This window comes from Branchiostoma belcheri, unplaced genomic scaffold, assembly GCF_001625305.1.
Source record: "Branchiostoma belcheri isolate BF01 breed outbred unplaced genomic scaffold, Haploidv18h27 scaffold14, whole genome shotgun sequence".
Taxonomy (NCBI): domain Eukaryota; kingdom Metazoa; phylum Chordata; class Leptocardii; order Amphioxiformes; family Branchiostomatidae; genus Branchiostoma; species Branchiostoma belcheri.
In genome coordinates, this window is record NW_017802824.1 from 3,097,062 (window position 1) to 3,116,237 (window position 19,176).

Here is a 19,176-nt window from a genome sequence, read left to right on the forward strand (position 1 = left end):
GACCCCCCCCCCCACAAGGTTCAAAGGACCACTTTTTATCTAAAGGTCCAAGATTTTTCTTTAGATGGACTGATTCGTATCACCAGCGGGGCTGGAATTGTATAAAAACTGCCTACTTTGTCATTGAATAAAAAGTTATCTCTGATTTTTTATTTGAAATCCTCTTTTAAAAAAACGCAGGAAATGCCATCTCAGAAGGTTCATTTATAAAAATTTTCCGGGGGAGCTTGCCTCCGGACCCCCCTTAAAACCTCGCGCCTTCGGTGCTCACTGGCCCCTCACGCACTGGGAAGAACGCCCCCCCCCCTTCAAAATTCTGGCTACGGGCATGAACACCACAGTCGACCTTGCTCCATACCTACTCCCAACCACGTTGGAGGTCGGCAGTGTTCGGGAGGCAATATTCGGCTATGTGTGACAGGTGCTTAAAACTGTCCGAGGAGGGAGAAAATTAATCCTTGAGAAGTACACGTGTATCGATCCTTTTTGTTACAGGTCGTTGGTTGATACGTACATGTATCTTATCTGTATTATCTTGCGCGTGCACGTGAGACGGTGTTACGCTAGAAAAGCTGGTGCCATCGCAAATCCTAGCTTATCAAAACCGCAGTAAAACACACGGGGCTTACAGGATAAGGGGAAGTGGTAACTCATAACCAAGCATGCGAGGAAATCTGAACTTTTTCTATCCCGGCAAGCCCAACTCTCGTCAAGTCTCGCGAGCATTGACGAGGAAGACTGGCAGTCTAGGCTTAGTCCATAGACATTACATAGATTACATTTTAAAACAAAATGTAAAGAAGTCTTTTCTTGAGATTTTTTTTCAGCTGGATGTTATTGGTAAGGGTTTTAGTCTTTTAATTTTCTTGAAAAAAAAACAAGCAAATTTTCAATCGTGTTTGCATTGTCTGGTTCGCTAAAGAAGATATATAGGTTTCAATATGGCCTGTATATTCGGTCCGTATTTAAGATAGTTTCTGCCGTATGAAATTATTTCGTTATGGACTAAATGGACACCTCAAAGATTGGAGTACCCTGCCAATGTGTCTTCTTCATGGTCTGAAACTCAAGTAGATAAGTTTTGACAACTTTTTTTCTGACATAATATTCCCATGTTATAAGCTGCCATGCCCTATTACTGTCCTTTGCTCTACTGATGTGACACGTCAGGCGTAAAGGTCACGGTCGTGGTGAATTTGCCCATTACTGAGAGCACGGAGGGGGTGTTACTCTGAATAAAACCTCATTGAGGATATGTTTGAATATTGTATCATGTAGGTAGGCGGTAGAATTATTGACTCTTCCATGTATAGATGTTAAGCTGGACCTAGTTTTGAAGTTGGCACGGAATGAAAAGTATGTAATAAACCTGGCAATTCAGCCTCCGGTGTCAAGCCAAATACATGATCCTGCCAAATACATGACTCTGACACTACTTGGGGGTTTCCAGTATACCTGAGACAATGGGTGGCGCCGGCAGGGGTTTAGTCGTGATGTCGGAGACTAAACCTAACCTAACCCCAATCGTAACCCTAACCCTAACTCTAATACCAACCCTAACCCTAACCGTAGCCCTAAACAACTGACCTTTCACGTATGTGGCAGCTCAAGGATTTGGCTCAACACCGGGCTGCAAAAGTTTTTAATCAGTCACCATTGCTGAGATATGAGAGTAAACGACCACCTGAGTTAAGCCATACCTACTTGTATTCGCCTTGACTTCTCATGAGCTGCCATGTGTGGAGTAGAGCACAGTTTGATATTCTATTCTGATGTACTTGGTGACAGCGAGTTCCACTCTGCGATAGTTCTAGGAAAGAATGAATTCTTGAACACCTCAATCCTTGGTTTAGAACTCTGGTACTTGAAGGCATGGCTATTTCTTGTTCTCTTCTGGGCCCTAAAATCGCATTGGATATCTGGCTGTTAAAGTTAAAGTTAAAGACCCTTCCCGCGTCAAGTGACGCATAGGGCGGCGCCCATCTCCGTTCATTAGCCCTGGGCCACACACAGAAGTCACTACAGCAGGGGGCTAGTCCACTGGTAGTGGTGTGTGTTTAACTCCCATACTCTTTCCCAAATGCTGAGTGCTAAGCAGAGAGAAAGCAGTGTGTACCATTTTTAAAGTCTTTGGTATGACTCGGCCGGGGATCGAACTCACGACCTACCGAATGCAAGGCGAACACTCTACCCACTTGGCCATTGCACCGGTCTGGCTGTACAGCACGTAAATTATCCACAGTTTCTTTTTACAAACAGATCACATTCGTTTCCCCATTCCCTTTACTGCGTAGTGTAACACCCTTTTATGGCAAGTCTGTAAAACGAAAGAAAGAACTTAGTCCATAGAACTTCTCGGAACGTCTTAAATGGACATAAAACTGAAGACCGTATACTTAAAGACCGGACTTTATCGTCTTCGAAAAATCGTACATTCAGCCGAAAAGTTTAGCATTTATGTGTTTTTATGAAGGTCTACTTCTGTGAAGTCGATCTTGCAATCAGACGTCCACTCTTTCAAGGTTAGGCCACAGCAATTTAATTTGTTGTTTCTCGGATTTTTTCTAAAAAAATATGAAGCGACAGGGCAAAATAAAAAATAAAAAAAACAGGCCAAGGCACCCCATGATAGCCGGAAATTTTACGATATGAGCCATGAAGTCAACATGTTGCATTGTTACATTGTTACATTGTAAAAACTTGAACAGCTAGGAAGAAAATGACTTTCTTCAACTGTTGGAGCCAAAATATGTCTTTTAGTGAGCATTTTTCAGTTGATTTAGAACCTGAAACATTTTTTTTTTGCAAATCAGACAAATGGACAGGGCAAATCCGAGAAACAACAAATTAAAATTGGTTTGGCCCTGTGGATCGATCTACAAACATGCATGCAGCTCCAAGAACGCGTTGTTAAAACAAAGACCCCCTTCAAGGGCAGCCTTAAATTTGGCGTTATCGACCGCGATCCACGCGTAAGTCTTCGTTAGTACGTTTCCCGTGGAATTTGTTTTTATGGACACTTTTCTCTTATCTTTATGCAACCCTGGGAGCCAGTCGTGCATAACATGGGCCATAACTGACACGATGGCGTAATTTATTCGCCAAGCGGCCACCAGGCATCACGGCACTTATGGACGTGACAGTACTGAAAGAGTGCAACGATAATGAGTAGATTTTGAGACATCAGTACACACCAGCTGCTGATAATGCCACCTCTCTGACCTGAAACAAGTTTATCTGCATTTTCATCCGTCAATCGCCTCGTTAACTCGCCACGTATCGGGGAACTACAAACCTGTTGCTGTGCACCATCTGGCCGCCAGGGTGACGCTGGGCATGTTGGAACTAATCCCAAAACGTGTCGTTTGTTGACCTTACTCCTTCTGAGACTTAATTGGTGCGTACGGTCAAGTTCAATGCTTTCTAGAAGCAATGCCAAGGACATTAGTCTCTTTTCTACGTCAATAGCAAGTGTAGCACCATTACACAAATCAACGTTTGTTTTTGCAAAACATTCAAAGGTGTATAGTGCAGATATAACACCATTACGTTTGGCCATTGAAGGCTATATAGTTGAATACACACTGAAACAAAGTCTGCCATAAAAGAAAAACTACCCATATTTTAGCCATATAGTAAGCTAGTGTGTTACGCCTAAGGGCGGTTATACTGGCTATACCGATACAGATACAGATATTTTAATCTCAAAAATTATTCTGCACCAGAAAGTCACTATTAGTAAGTCACTAAGATGCAAAGAAAACAGGCTAGGAGGTTGACAAGCGTGAACTCCGAGAGCATCTAACAATGGACAAACCCAACAATCTGACCTCAATTTCCGATGTATACATCCGCTCTGAGTCCTGTCGTTACTTCCACTGAACTGATGAAATGAAAAAAAAACTTGTCCAAGGTAGATACGTTTAGACTCTACTCATTTCTTCTAACCTAAGACCACCCAAACTGCACCAAAATTATCAAGAAAAAACAAAGAAATTTCAAAGATATTAAGTAGGGACTAGAATTGTGTCCCAATGTCCAAATGCATTCACAGTGCAACGCAACAGTGACGTCAGTCCAACACTTTATGTTACTAACGATAACCTGAAAAATCATGATATAAAGCTGACGCTCGCGGGCAAAAATCATTCAAAGTATACCCAACACATTATTCTTCTGACTTCCATACTGCAATATTTATGATTCCCCAGGAAAAAGGGAACATTTACTCAGAATGAAAAGATCACCGACGACCAAGTTTATGGGTTATTTTCATCATAACCTTTTGACTTATCCAACCCGACCCAAGTACCCATCTTTGCGAAGGCCTTTGACAGAGGGGAATGTGATGGAACACTAGCCGGTGGTTCAGTCAATGATCATGACGCCTGCCCGCTGTGCGAAAAGGTCACGAAGATAAACTTGTCTGATAGATCACTCCATGATCCGGTTTAGACATCGGTACAGGTTGAAGGATCTGTAAATACCACAGGTTCAAGTGTATCCAAAGAGCAGAGGGTGACTGGTAGATTATACACGGTACATCAACAACATAAATTGGACAAGGAACTTTCGTACTTCGGGGGTTCGGATACATGGAGTTGTGGCGATGCGGGTAGATTGAATATGATATGAAAAATAAGTACTGTCAAGGACTGAAATGTCAAGTGACGTCAAGACGTAACTCGCTTCCCTCTACGGAAGATCAAAATCGTCAAACATAATTATGATTTTCAAATATTCTCGACGTTATTCTACAGGTTATGATTATCAAAGGGCAATCAAACACATGATACGTAAACACGCTTACATATCATAATGAACAATATCAATCAATTCACAGTCATGTTCACAGAACATAACTAACCCAAGATCTTTTGTCTTGCTTTTCATTCCTTCTGTTCTGAATTACGACTTCATTGTCATTGATCTTTTAGTATTCCGACAATGTCATTTGGTAATATATATATATTTCAGTATGAAAAGTTGCAGTTTCAACTTCTACTGCACCCCTATCACACATGTATTATAGTCTCATTCGCAGACTTCTGATGCGGCGGTGTCAATTTTTTTCCGGGGAGCGACACGAGTTATGCCGCGGGGACGGTTTTGCCGCCGAGGGCCTTTGCCGAGGAGAGACGGTTTCCCCGCGGCATAACTCGTGTCGCTCCCCGAAAAAAAATTAAAGCCGCCGTATCAGAAGTCTGCGAAGGAGGCTACATATATCACACATACACATGGATGACATGTGCAATTTTATGTTGTTAACTTTTCTATCTTTATCATTTGCAGTTGATGCAGCAAGATACCGCATAGCGCCGAAGTCCACGGCTGTATTAGAGGGTCAAAGAGTCACCCTACAGTGTGCCATAGATAACCTTTCACAAAGAGGAGTGGTAGCATGGGGAGGACCTCCGGATTACCAGATAATAGCTACCGGGGACGTTGTAAATCCGGATTATCCCCGATACCGGATTACCGGAGATCACTCTAGAGGCGTGTACAACTTACAGGTCAGCAACACCAACCTGGCGGATGAGGGGAACTACAGATGCAGTACGTTTGGACTGAAACCTGCACAGGCCACGCTCACCGTCATAGGTAAGACCAGTCTACACGAAATCACGTAAATTATGGTATTATGGTATCACTCTTTTAAACCTCTTAGTAACACATTCTGAACCTTCCCCACGACCACCAACCAACATGTTTGGGAGCAGTCTGACCAGATTTAGGCTAGGCCTGCCTTTCTACCTAAATCGAATAAAATGTGAGTTAAATTTGAGTCAAATTTGACCCCAGACCACTCCTGACCTACTCTCGAACACCAGCCAACCACCAGCTAACCATGGCTTAATGTCCCGTCCACACCCGAACGTTTTAAACATTTGAGAACGTTCGGCTAGCGCAGCCGAACAATATCTTACCTCGCCGAACACCAGCCAACCACAGCTGACCTTGCTCCCGGCCTAGCCCAAACCAGGGGCTTTAGAGAGTCTACAGTATAGATCTGTAATTTGAGAGGGATCAAGTTACGTGCCAAGACGTAGTTTAAACTAAGGAAGTCCATTGATCCAATCGAACGATGTAAAAGCTAATACCAACTAGAAAAGTAACATTTCCAAATCAAATGCATAATGTTTACCTTCGCATACGGTCTGCTCTGTTAATTCTTACTCTAACACATTCAAATATATGGTAACAAGAGTCTAAATCCCTCCTACTATGAAATTGCAACATTATGTACCCCGACACCAGTTACCATGGTGAGAGACAGTCTGGCACAGTCAGGTCAGAGGTCACTGTTTGGAGAAGAAGTGGAAAGAAGAAGAAACGTAGAAAAACAATATGTTTTCCTTTGGTAAATATAACTAACCCAGAGTTATTATTTTTCAGTTCTCTTGCCGAGACCACCGTCCATATCCGGAGGACAGACACCTGTTATCTCCTCACAGCGTCTCATCCTCACCTGTACCTGTACCGGCGGCCACCCGCCTCCTCAGGTCACGTGGTACAACGGGTCACGTGAGGTAGATCCTGCTTACGTCAGCACGGAGACCAGCGGGAGTCGCATCGTCCAGACACTGACCATAGAGGCGGTCAGCAAGTGGGATAACGGCGTGAACATGTCCTGTAGAGCTGACCAGGGCTACCCGAACCTGGTCAAACCTAAGTCATCCTTCAGGATCCTTCGAATACACTGTGAGTAAAAGAGAAATGATTTAAAAACAAAGCTGGCCGGGGGCCAAGATGGGAATGGTTACAATGTAGTTGGGTGGCGTGAGTGTGATGACGATGTGTCAATCAATCATGTGTGACCAAAAATATTTGCTCACATTGGTAACTTTAATCGGACTAATGTGGTAAGTTAAATCAACCTATTCCATTTGGCATAATGATATCTGTGAGGCAAAAATGCGACGTCACTGACAGAAAACCAATGCTTGTTTCGTTTCGTTGACTGCTTCTAGCTACTAGTATTTGTTGCTGGTATAAAAATTACATAGCTTGTTTCAAACGCTTCAAGTATGGTATGATGACGAAAATGTGCCAAGAAATTGCAGTAAATGTCAATATTAATATTAGACATAGGCATATTTTTAACATTGCCACACTGAAATGTCATTGTATGACTTTAAAAGCACATTTAATGGAGAAAATGATTTTTAATCCTGATGTTCACATCCTATTTCAGACCCTCCCACCGTCAATGTCCCGACATCCTCCATTCACGTCAAGGAGGGTATGCCAGCCAACCTGACATGCGCAGTAGACAGTAATCCCCAGGCCACGATAACATGGGAAAAACTCGGACATCCTTTTCCTATCAGAGGGGACGAGAGGTAGGAGAAGCATTTTTTTTAAGTTTTTTTTTTGTAAAATACAGTATACAGTTTCGGCGCTTGAACATACCGTCTCAGACGTTGATGATTTACAATTCTCCTTACTTTTACATTGTGCCCCCTGTGTAGCACGTTGGCAGAACGTACTGCACCTGCGCGAAACCCGCAATGCATTGTGCATAGCACTTTGGCAGAACGTCTCATACAATGTCGAATTCACGTATATAAGGTTAACAGTCCGTCTGTAGTTTGAAAATGTTATTTAGCAAAAAAATATATCGTCTGCAACAGGCAAAATTTTGATGCAACGTTGACCAAAAATCCACTGAAAACCGTGAAAAATGGGGGTTTTGCGCAAGCCCAGTACGTGCTGCCAACGCCGCCCCCCCCCTCCCCCCAGGTTGTCCTTGGAGTTTTTCATGTATCCATCCGCGCTCTGGCCATGCAAGACGTATAACCCCTCAGATATGTCAATACACCCAATAATCTGGTGAAACGAACAAAACTTGACCAAAGCAGGAATGTTTAGACCCTACTTGTTCCCAAAACTGGACAAAAAATTTCAAGAAAAAACGTATTTTCGATGATATCAAATAGGAACTAGAATATTTTGATCCCGTTTTGGGACCTTCACTGCACTGGTGACGTCATCCTTCCATCCGGGACACCTTGGCGCCAACCCATATTTGACATGGCCGTGAGTTATTGGTTTGCAAGGAAAATATTAATCATGCACAGACTGCTGCAAGTCAGACTCAGAACAATTAATAACCTGCATTCCCTGATGTATTGAAATTTTAATAAGAATCCAGATATTTGAGTTCCATCTGGATGTTATTAATGGTTAGAATCTACAGTCACGGAATGAAACAGAATAACACTAAGTAAGGTTTTATGAAAAAACAGGTACATTTGAAGATTTATGTTGTTTATAGGCATCTTTCGATCGACAACTTTAGAAATATATAGAATCATAAGGTTGTGGCAGACATGTCAGATATATTGCATATCGGGCTGTTGTGTAGCAAAAAATGCACAATCGCATCGCAGACCTATGTATTACATCTTACGCCTAACGGGAAGGGTAGACCACAAAATGGTAATTAAAAGCATAAACATACTAAACCTCAAGCCTTTACCACCACTACAACTCTGGTCTTGTAAGGTTTCTGTGTGTATAAAAAGCGAAGTGACCGGTCAACTCTGGCATTTTCTAGCCTGCTTACCAAACCTATTATAGCTCCCGAGTCCTACATCCTCTCCGCAAATGGCTAGCCCATACTATACTTAGTAGGGGCAGCCAGTTTCACTCTAACGTCATAGTTCTAAGAAAATAGAGTTTTCAATCCTTAGTTGATAACTCTGGTACTTGGAGGCATGATACTTCCCTTCCTTTTCTGAGCCGGTATTAGGTACGTAGTACTTGGTACATCCACTAGGATGTAACGTCCACAATTCTAAAACATGTCAGAGTGCTAGCTAACGGAGAGTTTGCAGGTTCCTTCGCTCCAGGAAGCCGACTCTGTACCTGCCCAAGGTGACTCGGTACGACGGCGGCACCTATCAGTGTACGGCCGACAACGGGGTGGCACCCAGCGGGAGGGGGACTATCACACTCAGCGTTCTGTGTGAGTGGACTTTTAAACTATACATGCACAGAATGTTGCGTTGCTTGATGTATGGTGTTATCTTGCAACTATATGATGAGACAAAAATTGATTCCGAATCCAGTGTAGTTCTGTCGAATGCATAGATCTATACATAAAGGTGAATAAATAAGGTTATATTTACATGTAGGGTCGGAAGGAAATACAGTATAAGATTTATCTAGGGTAAGGACATACTAGCTTCTGTCGTAAAAGAAGAGTTAATTCTTTAAATATTCTCGGAGAAGACAACTCAACTTTATCAATAACTCGAAAATTCCTCTAGCTCTCCTCAAAAATTCAACTTCTCCGTAGTAGCAACCCTTTGTAGAGTAAAATACAATGTAAGTATTGACTTTGGTCTTATGCTGGCCATTATTGTTTTAGTAATTGGGATGTTAAATGTTACCATATCCCTTTCTTGTGCCAGGTTCAATAGTTGTTGCCATACATTGTACCGCGTGCGATTGTCGTGCAATAAAGTTATCATCAAAACTTCTTTATAGTGGAATAACGTTCTAGGGCATTGGATTTGGTCGAAAACACAAATACTACAGTTTACGAAATTTCTGGAAGAAGCACTGTTGTTCTGCACTATTCAGATCGTCCTTGGATCGACCCTACGATGGAAAAGAAAGTCACCATCCTGAACGGCCAGGACGATTTTTCCCTGGAGTGTCTCGCTGACGGGAACCCCAAGCCTCGCATCCGCTGGCGGCGGAAGGATACAAGTCTGTACTGGGAAAACCCGCTCCGCTTCCACCGGGTGCGGTATGATATCGAAGGGACATATGAGTGCGTCGCCACGACCAAAGATTTTCCGGAAGTGACGAAAGAAACATTTATCGACGTCGTTGGTAAGATTATATAATATTGATATGTATATTGTATATGCTTTCCGATAATTGTTTATTGCACATCCATGCTCGAGGGCTAATTGCAAGAACATGATAAAATAATAAACTAGAAATAATAATAAATGATGCTACCAGTGCTACTTTTGATATGATATTGTTGGTAATATTGATCATATTGCTCGCTGGAATCATAAAAGAAGGTAGCTCTCGGTATGATTAAATATAGTATGCTGGTCATGAGCAAAATTCTCACCTTGAAGATCAGCCAGTAGGTACCATCTAGGGTAATGAGGCAAAATGGATTTGTTTATTTGTCTATTCGAATTTATCACAAGTAAAAGGGAGGGAAAAACAGGTGCATTCGCAGTTTTTACAAGTTACCTCCCACACCCAAAAAACAACAAGTTGGGCGGAAAGAAGTATGGAAATATTAGTAAACTTAACCTTGCTTATGTCATCTAGGTCGACCCCAAATAAGGGAAGAAACTAGTGACGTCATTTCCGCCACGGAAGGGGAAGCCACCAGTCTTACCTGTGACGTCAGAGCGGACCCACTTCCCACCAAAATCACGTGGTTATGGCGTGACACGCAGGGTGTGGAGGTGGAGCTAAACCACGTACAGGGCGACAGCAGCGTGAAGGAAAGTTCCAGTAAAGATGAGAAATCGTCATCCCTCACCCTGAAGAATGTAGCGATACGCGATGGTGGCACTTATGTGTGCCACGCAGCGAACATGTTTGGTACTGCACAGCGGGAGATCCATCTCAATGTCACCGGTAGGTAGTTCAACGATGTAGGGGACCTACATTTGTAAATTGTGTCGTCATAGACGTTTTTGCTCTTCGAAGGACATGTAAAATGTAAAGAGGTAGCCGTCTGATTTTTCTTCAAAGTAGGTGGTGTACATATATTGAATTTAGTGCATGGGATCATACAATTTTCCCATTTTCGGAATGTTGCACCAGTGTCAGAAGGCAACAATTTTTTTTTCCCAAAATCAGGCGAACATTAATGCGCGCGCTCATGTCATCCATAAAAATTACTTGCTGTGGCCTAAGTTTGTATTGTCTACCCGTCCAGAGTCGTACCGTTCCCTGGCTACTGTGATCGCCATCACGATAGCCGCCATGATCGTGCTGGCCGGACTGGTCATCGGGCTGCTGCTGGCCAGGAGGAGAGGCTGGATCTGTGGGGGGCTACGGACAGGTAGAGCTACAGCAAAATCCACGCTTAACTGTGTATTGGTGGATTCCACTTTTTGTAGAGTGACCCATGCGTAGTTAACTCAATGTGTCATTATCATCTACCACGTGACCATGTAGAACGACAACACAACCCACCTTTAACTTTCCCCGGACTGCAAAACTGTTGAACTCCCTCCCAAACGTAAGCTTTCCTTACGAATTCAATCCTCAAGCTTTTGAAATAAACATCCATTGCCACCGCCATCTTCGGGCATAATCTTACATCTGCAGTGTTACCTAGCTCTTTACCTAAATTTGATCATTTGGCCTGCCATTGAGCAACACCTCAAAAGAAAGGCATCCAATGTGTATTGGTGAGTTCCACTTTTTGTATAGTGAGCCCTGTGTAGCTCCAGGTGCACGTAGTTTTATCACAGGTAAGTCGCGACAGGTATACCTGGGAATTGTTGTAGTGATATACCATGTCAAATATCATGTCAAAAACAATCATTACGAAAGTTGCCTAGTAGTTATGTACCAGTAGATGGGTCGTACTCTACAGTGGAAGGAACAGTCATCTACTAGTTCTTCCTTACTCCTACACAGATGATAAGCACATGTCCGCACCCCGTCCGATGCCTCCTGTACCTAAGTACGCACACAAGACGGGCACTATAGACTCCGGTGTGGAGGACCTGGAGCTACATGAGATGGAGGGAACGCTAAAGCCGCGACCTCCGCCCAGAGTGGACAAAGACTGGACAGCGATCGGACTGACCTATACAGGTAGTCATGGGGGAATACAAGTTTCATAGTCATAGTTCCTCTTCATCAATTCCGCGAAATGGTACCAGTAAGGTCAATTTTTCAAACCGGGGCCCTAACGGGTTACCGAAAATGAAAAATTCATATCAAGAACATACAGAAGTTGTACCCATCATTAGATTTTTTTTCATTTTTATGTGTTTGTTGTTTTAAATATACCTTTTGGGCCGGGGAAAATTTCTAAAAACGAAAGCCTTAGCATAATGCAGACTATCTATGGATCTATCTATGGATTTGACATTATGTTTGACGTGTTTTGCGTCCCCCAGGACTGGCGCACCCCTCCACCCTCCCTCCCTACTCCACGGTAGAACGGCACCGTCCTGACGGGGAGGACCTACAGGGGGACGGTACCTTCCACGAACCGGTACGGCAATTCATTTGTTCTGTCCTGCCGTCCTTCCAGCTCGTTCTTGCCAGCCTCGTCCGTCGTTCGATTGTTCATTTTGCCCTTTATGACTGAAAAAACTCTGTACCTCATTCCTCATCTTTGACGGGCAAAAATTGTAAACATATGGAAAGAGATGTCATCAGAGCCAAAAGGTATAGGAATAGCCCGATCCCATACCTGGCAATACTCTTAACCCTATCTAGACCGGGCTTTTTTGGGCTTCGTGCGATGAGATGTTGGGTAAGCCCAATTTCTTACGTGAAAATTACATTTTAATATTGCTCCATAATGACCTCTATCAAACACAGGTGATCTTTCGAGACAATGTTATCTTTCTATTTTCCAGCTCGGACATTCCCACCCTCCGACCAGACACAGTCACGTGCACGGCCGCCTGACGCTGGGCGGGAAACGGGCCACAGCAAGACGGACTCAGCTAGACAACGTCATCAACGAACAGCAATCATTGTAACGGGGTTTTATTGTGAAACAACAACAACAAATGCCAGCTAGCAGATAATAGCTAAGGATACACTGATAAAATTTTATGGATGACATTCGCCAGTTCTCAAAAGGAAAAAAACTCCGAGGCTCTGGCCTGGGTGCCATCCTCCATAGTCCATGGTAGCTAGCGACAATAGGGAGCCGGTGGTAACTATGGAGGACGGCACCTAGGCTACCAGAACTCTAAAACTCCGTACGGTGCACCGATGCCGGTTTTGCATATGCTGCAAAAGAACAGCATGTGCCGCCTTGTAAAAGTAGTCATGTACAACCGCAAATTCGAAATACCTGCTTTGCATTCCTGCATTTTCTTGGCTGGATTTTTTTTTCATTCGCCTGCATGCATTAGTTTTGGGTCTTCAAAGGATGTCATCCATAAAATTAAGTCAGTGTGGCCTAAGTCGAAAAACAACAAATGAAAGTTGTTATTATATGTTTAAATAATACTTTTTTGATTATTGATGGATAAAATTAGCCATCAAGAAACTGTCGTTAGATGTCGTGAAAGTGTTTGCTATAATTTCAACTGATAGTCACAGTAATAAGGATATGTAATATCCTTATCAACTGCTGTGTTCAAAACTCTAGATGTAAGTTCACTCAAAACTGTAAAAATCATCAGTCGTTTTCTCACAACGGCCATTGCTGTACATTGCCACAGTTCTAAGGAGATACACCAAGGTCCGGATATTTCAGAGGAAAAGCCGTGTTTAAGTTGAATACATTGTACTTAGATGAAGACAGTATCTTAAAAATGTAATTTGAATTATGTCATGTGGAAATGTACAGGTGTGCTCTACGCGCGTATATTACCTACGAAAGGAACGAAAACAACAAAAATTAGTCCATGCCAAACTTTACACACGAAAACCTTACAGGAGGCAAATTTCAAAATACATGAACTTCTCATGTGAACAGCATGTTTCTATCATTCAAATATTGACCTAAAGCGGAAGATTTTATATTACCGAAACCCTACTCATGCAGGTTCATGTATATGTTGTGTACATTGATGTCAACACAATTACAATCATGATTTCGTGCAGTGTGAATATGAGAAGATACAACCTTGTACATTCTTAAAATAAAAAGCAGCTCGTTCTAGTCCTCCTATCAAGCTACGAATGTGTTTGTCAACTTTTCAATAAAACGAATTTCTAGGTGGTTAAATCATCATCACCTTTACCTCGTCATCATTTGAGTTTGTTGTGCAAGTCTTTGATGTGTGTTCTTTGACTTGTAGCGTCAATACTGCCCAGAATGACGGTGAAATACAACATAGTACGTGATGGGTGTATAGCTGAAGTTAACCATCGGAATTACAACGTAAAGAACAAAAACACACCTAATTATTAATCTATGCAACACGAAGAGAACGATCATCACATATAAGGAATCAAATATAGCGTCTACCAGCTTTCGGAAGCGCTAGCGTCTGGAAAAAAGTATAAATTGGTCAAATAGGCAGAAAACATCCCAGGGTAGTTGGTCCGCTCAAGGAGAAAAGTTCGTCGCAACATATGCTCTTGCGAGAGGCTGTCAACACTCCTTATTACAAACGGGCCCTGGCATGCTATCTGTCTATTTGGCCAATTTCTAATATTTCCCGCCGCTTCTGATGTCTGGTAGAGGCTAAAGAAAATATACACATATAGCCTATCATGGAATGATATTGTCTTTTCAGCAATAGGTCAGCTAAGGAATAGAATGTGTAATTTATACTGACTTGAGCTGTTGCCTTACCTTATCTTACCTATCTATGTTTTCATAGTAATGATTACATAACCCGGTCCGTCATTTGCCCCAGCCTGGCCGCTGGTGTCAGAACCGGAATTAAAAGAACCTCCGCCACCGCCACCATTTACAACACCGCTGCACCCCCTGCCTCCCCCTGAATACCCCCCTCCCCCACCTCCACCGTCACCTTGTCCCTCACCCCCTCCACCTCCACCAAAACCACCATCAGCATTTCTAGCATACCCACGGCCCCCATTTCCGCCATTAGTGAACGCCTTTCCACCCTCACCACCCGAACCACAACTCTTACCCCCAAAGCATTTACAGCTACCCCCATCCGTCAGCAGCCCTCCCCCTCCCCCACCCATGTAGTCATCCTCCCATTCTGTCGCCCCCTGTCCGTCAGTCCCCCCACTATAACCGGATTTTCCTTCCACATAACTCCTGTTCCCAGCTGTTGAGACAGTCCCATCACACAGGGGGTTATGAGTCTTTAGCCCCTTGCCTCCCCCTCCCCCACCCCCCGCGATGATGAGTGGCGTGTTGTCAGACTTGGTAACAAATGTTCCTCCTCCTCCCCCTACGCCACTGCGTTCGTACTTGATATCTTGGACTTGGTTTTCGTCCATCTCAGCACCTTCCTGTCCGACTAGGATCTTCAGCATCTCACCTGATGTTACGAAATATTTGAAATTTGCACATTGAGAGTAGAACCAACCAACCAACCAACTAAACAAAAACAAACAAACAAACAACCCGACCGACCAGGCAACCGACCAAAAAAACAAACTATTTTTAAAACTATATTAATTAGGGTATATACACATAGCTCACCGTTTTCAAGCGAGAATGTTCCCTTCACCACAGCACCCCGTCCACGAGATGTCTTCAGATTAATCAAACTCCACCCTGCGGCAGCACCTACAAATATAAAATGCCTACCACCTCACTAGAATTTTCAACCAGTGTTTTGAACCAGTGTTGTGAACGTGGTCAAATTTGCCGGCAACTTGATTTTCATACACACATCCCTTGACGTTTTCTGCTAAAAACGCCAAAACAGCAAATTGACGACAAATGCGAAAGTCATTACCTACCTGCCGCCTCTATGTTGTACGTTCCCGTTGCCGGTACAGTGAAGTGTTGTATCCCGTCATGTAGCGTCACCAGGTGTTCATGGTCCTGTCCCCTGTAGTGGGTACCCAGGGTAGAGGGGCCCTCACGACCGGTGGCGCCCAGGGTGGTGAACTTGGCGGTGCGGAGGGGGAAATCTAGGAAATTTATCTTGCTTTAGTGCTCACATGATCAGGGAAATTGCATTTATATTACGTTCAATAAGTAGAGTAAGTAAGTATATAAAATGGATAGCCTTCTATTTCGTTTATCTATCTTAATCTTACATGTATTTGTTTAAATTTAATTGATCTTGCTTAACTGGCAAAGTTAAGTGCTTAACTTCCCTACCGAAAATGTTTCCGAAATTGACTTCCTGAACGTTTATGGTTGGACTTGCTCGGTATGTGACGTAGCTGACAAAATCAGAAATGTCTGGGATTTGTCCTTTGAGCAGAAGGTCAAGTCGTGCTGTGACGTCAGAGTGCACGTTCAAGACGTCAAAGTCACTGCCATGCTCGACGATTTTCCGTGCGTAGTCCACCGTGCTGGACAGACAGCCCAGGGCGCTCTCAACGGTATCTTCTGTCGCAGACAGCTCCTTGAGACGCGTGGCGGCGATGGAGGCAAGTTTTTCTTCGAGTTCGGCTTGTTTACGCCTGGCATTATCAGTGAACTCTTTGATAACTTCAGCTATGGCGTCTTGAGCCTTTTTCTTGTTGGTATCCAGGTCTGTCTTCTTGTTGGCAACCTTTTCTTTGAGGATTTGGTACTCGTCAATTTTGGGTTGGGCCTTGTCTGCGCTGTCGCTCAACTTCTCTCTGATCCCACCCACCACTTTGGGCAGGTAGCCGTGCTCGTGATCTTTGTGCTCTAAAACTAGACAGTCCCGGCAGATCGGACTTTGGCACGTCTGGCAGTAGAAGCGGAGTTCCTCGCCGTTGTGTTCGGGGCACGTCGGCTGTCGCTGGGACTTGACGGCAAGCGGGTTGGACGTCGAACGGCTTTTGAGCTCCTGGAGACTCAAAGTGTCGTGATCTCGGGTGAGCTTCAGTCGCTGATGAGCGGTCAGGCAATCTTGGCAGAGAAAATCATCGCATTGACGACACCAACAAGTTGCCACATTCCCTTCATCGCATGTGCTGCACGTGATGGCATCTGTACTGCCCGGGGACAACTTCTTATGGACGTCAACGGCATCTTGAAGACTGAGCACGAAGAAGTTGTCCTTGAGCCCCTCGACGCCGCCCCCCGGAAGTTCAGTTTCGATCCGACATGTTGGACACGGAAAGTTGCCGTCTTTCCCTTCGCCTTGCTGCGCGACAAACTTCTTCAGACAGTCCTTACAGAAGGTGTGAAGACACGGCAGGACCTTGGGGTCCTTATAGGGCTCCAGGCAGATCGTACACTCCAGAAAGTCGTCCGAAATCTGGCTAATTATGGCCTCCGCCATGACGGTACCTGTAAACCGTGGCGTACAGGAAGTGAGATGGACTCACGGTGAACTTTCGGTCACGAGGTCAAAGGTTAACGTTCTAGGGGCCGATATCTAGTACATGTAGTGCATTGAAACAACCTCCTTGATTGAAACAAAACGACACCACAAAAACCCTTTGTAACAAATCTTCTTCTCACTGTAAAATTAAATACCACAGTATAGACAAGTGGTGTTCCATTGTGATTAAGCCAATGGAACCACTTCTGATTGTGATTTTAATCATATTATCATTTAATATAATAGTTGTGGGGTTTCATTGGCAATGTTGAAAAATAGGCAATGGAAGAAATAACCGGAATTCATAATTTTCGCAGCTTAGAGATATACATATGTTGGTAAATGTTAATAGGCAATTTGTTGTGACCTTTATGACAGATGGCCAGACTGGCAGAATACCGTCAGCAGAAAACCTTTGCCAAACATCATGCTGCCCCAACGGCTGACTAGCTATGGGAGAGAGTGAGTAAGTGAGTGAGTGAGTTATGACACACCAAAACTGATCTGAACTCTTGATCGCAAGCTTTTACTTTAAAGTTTGACGTCTTTTTGCAACAAACAGGTGTCAATGCGCTCGCTACTGTTACATGGACGCCACTATCGCTTAGCGGAGTAAAGCAGAACTCCACCCAATGGTGTCAACTTTGCTATTTGGATGCTGATTGGTTCAATAAACCATATCGGCCAATCAGTTGCCTGTATGTACCGTTGAGCTGAGTATTGATTGGTTGCTGAATTACCAATGAATATGTGCGACAGATTTCTGTTAATCCCATGACACACCTTGGTGAGACTATTTTATTGAAAAAAAAAAAAATCATTGCACGTCAAATACAGCAAGCCTCTTCACAATTCAAAATTATTCATAATTTGTCTCTGAATCAGAAAGATGCAAAATTGTGTGCACGATTCTGTGTATGATATTATCATGTAGCATAAAAAACTTCACAATTGAAAAGCTGCTTAAACTTGATTATCTTTATATTATGATAAAAACATTGGTCTGTTGTTGCTAGATATCTATACTGGAATCATATTTGTATCTCAACAATAAAGCAATGGAATGTTTACAATAGAAAATATATAGCCGAGACATGTCTAACAATATTTCTTGTCCAGAAGCTATCATTTTCAAGCATATTCCCACGGCACAAAGCAATTTGAAACTGGCCATCAGGTACCAGTATAAAATATTGATATCTGGTGGCCAATTTGATTATGCCTTGCCCTTGGTGGAATCTGTTTGGAGATCACATTTGTTTATTTATGACATGTAACTGTTCACACTTACTGGACTGCAAGTAACAGACTATAGTAAGTACTTCTGTGCGTGGGTGTGCATACTGATCATTGGTACGGTATTGAGCTATCATCATGCTAGCTTATTCTACATCCACTAAAAAACATGAAAACTGTCAGCAGACAAATGGAATGAGTTATTAATTTCAAAATATCATCAAAGAAGTAATCATAGAAATCATTCTTTTCATCTGAAGCTAATAATTTGATATACATGTACAATGTAAGAGGTTTACCTTGTTATTAAAAGAAAATTAGTCTAGCAGAAACAACAAGACTAAGGCCCATTTTACTACGACCATAATTCTAAATAACTTATAATTCTTAAAATGTGTATTATTGTAATACATGTAAAACCAAACGTCTTACTGCTTTGCCTACTTCCTTACCATCATAATTTGGTGATTTTAAAACAGCATGCACATCAGATTATTGTGAGAAAATATGACCGATGATATGTGTGTTATCAAACAATATGTACATTAAGTTTACACATAAATTATGTACATATATGATACAATGCACATTAGAGATTGTTGGACGCAGATCATAATGAAAAGTATTTGGTTCATGTGTTCAGAGGTATGAAATGTAAAAATATCTTTCAAACAGAAAATATAATGTCAATGTTCTTTAAATTGATAGAAAAATAAACATGTCATAACAGGCTAAAAACAAGGTTTTCATACTTTTTGCTGTGTATACATAAATTAGCTTGACACTGTAATATGTACAAAGTATATACTTGGCATAAAGTCAGCCAACAGCTTCCTAAGCAATT

At 42.8% G+C, this 19,176-nt stretch overlaps 2 protein-coding genes across 2 annotated transcripts in view; one reads left to right on the plus strand and one right to left on the minus strand.

The window, feature by feature from the left end:
• The window catches only part of LOC109464546 (hemicentin-1-like), a 33,392-nt gene extending 20,622 nt beyond the window's left edge, over positions 1-12,770 (plus strand). The window contains exons 2-11 of the mRNA XM_019761549.1: positions 5,293-5,601; positions 6,397-6,702; positions 7,196-7,315; positions 8,828-8,971; positions 9,592-9,846; positions 10,309-10,623; positions 10,928-11,053; positions 11,638-11,817; positions 12,126-12,223; positions 12,594-12,770. Coding sequence (XP_019617108.1) covers positions 5,293-5,601; positions 6,397-6,702; positions 7,196-7,315; positions 8,828-8,971; positions 9,592-9,846; positions 10,309-10,623; positions 10,928-11,053; positions 11,638-11,817; positions 12,126-12,223; positions 12,594-12,719 — 1,979 coding nt within the window. The 3' untranslated portion in view covers positions 12,720-12,770. The remainder of the gene's footprint in view (positions 1-5,292; positions 5,602-6,396; positions 6,703-7,195; positions 7,316-8,827; positions 8,972-9,591; positions 9,847-10,308; positions 10,624-10,927; positions 11,054-11,637; positions 11,818-12,125; positions 12,224-12,593) is intronic.
• A 1,735-nt stretch (positions 12,771-14,505) lies between these two features.
• On the minus strand, positions 14,506-17,658 carry LOC109464633 (E3 ubiquitin-protein ligase TRIM33-like). The gene is made up of 4 exons (XM_019761645.1): positions 15,953-17,658; positions 15,586-15,759; positions 15,323-15,409; positions 14,506-15,158 (listed from the first exon to the last, which is right to left on the minus strand). The coding sequence occupies exons 1-4, from the start codon at positions 17,052-17,054 to the stop codon at positions 14,509-14,511; spliced, it is 2,013 nt and encodes a 670-aa protein (XP_019617204.1). The 5' UTR covers positions 17,055-17,658; the 3' UTR covers positions 14,506-14,508.
• Between the last annotated feature and the right edge of the window lie 1,518 nt (positions 17,659-19,176).

Coding starts and splice junctions, on each gene's coding strand:
- LOC109464633 (XM_019761645.1), bottom strand. CDS start 17,054: ATGGCGGAGGCCATAATTAGCCAGATTTCGGACGACTTTCTGGAGTGT. Junction 15,760..15,952: donor CAATTTCGGAAACATTTTCG/GTAGGGAAGTTA, acceptor TAAATTTCCTAG/ATTTCCCCCTCCGCACCGCC. Junction 15,410..15,585: donor GTACAACATAGAGGCGGCAG/GTAGGTAATGAC, acceptor TTATATTTGTAG/GTGCTGCCGCAGGGTGGAGT.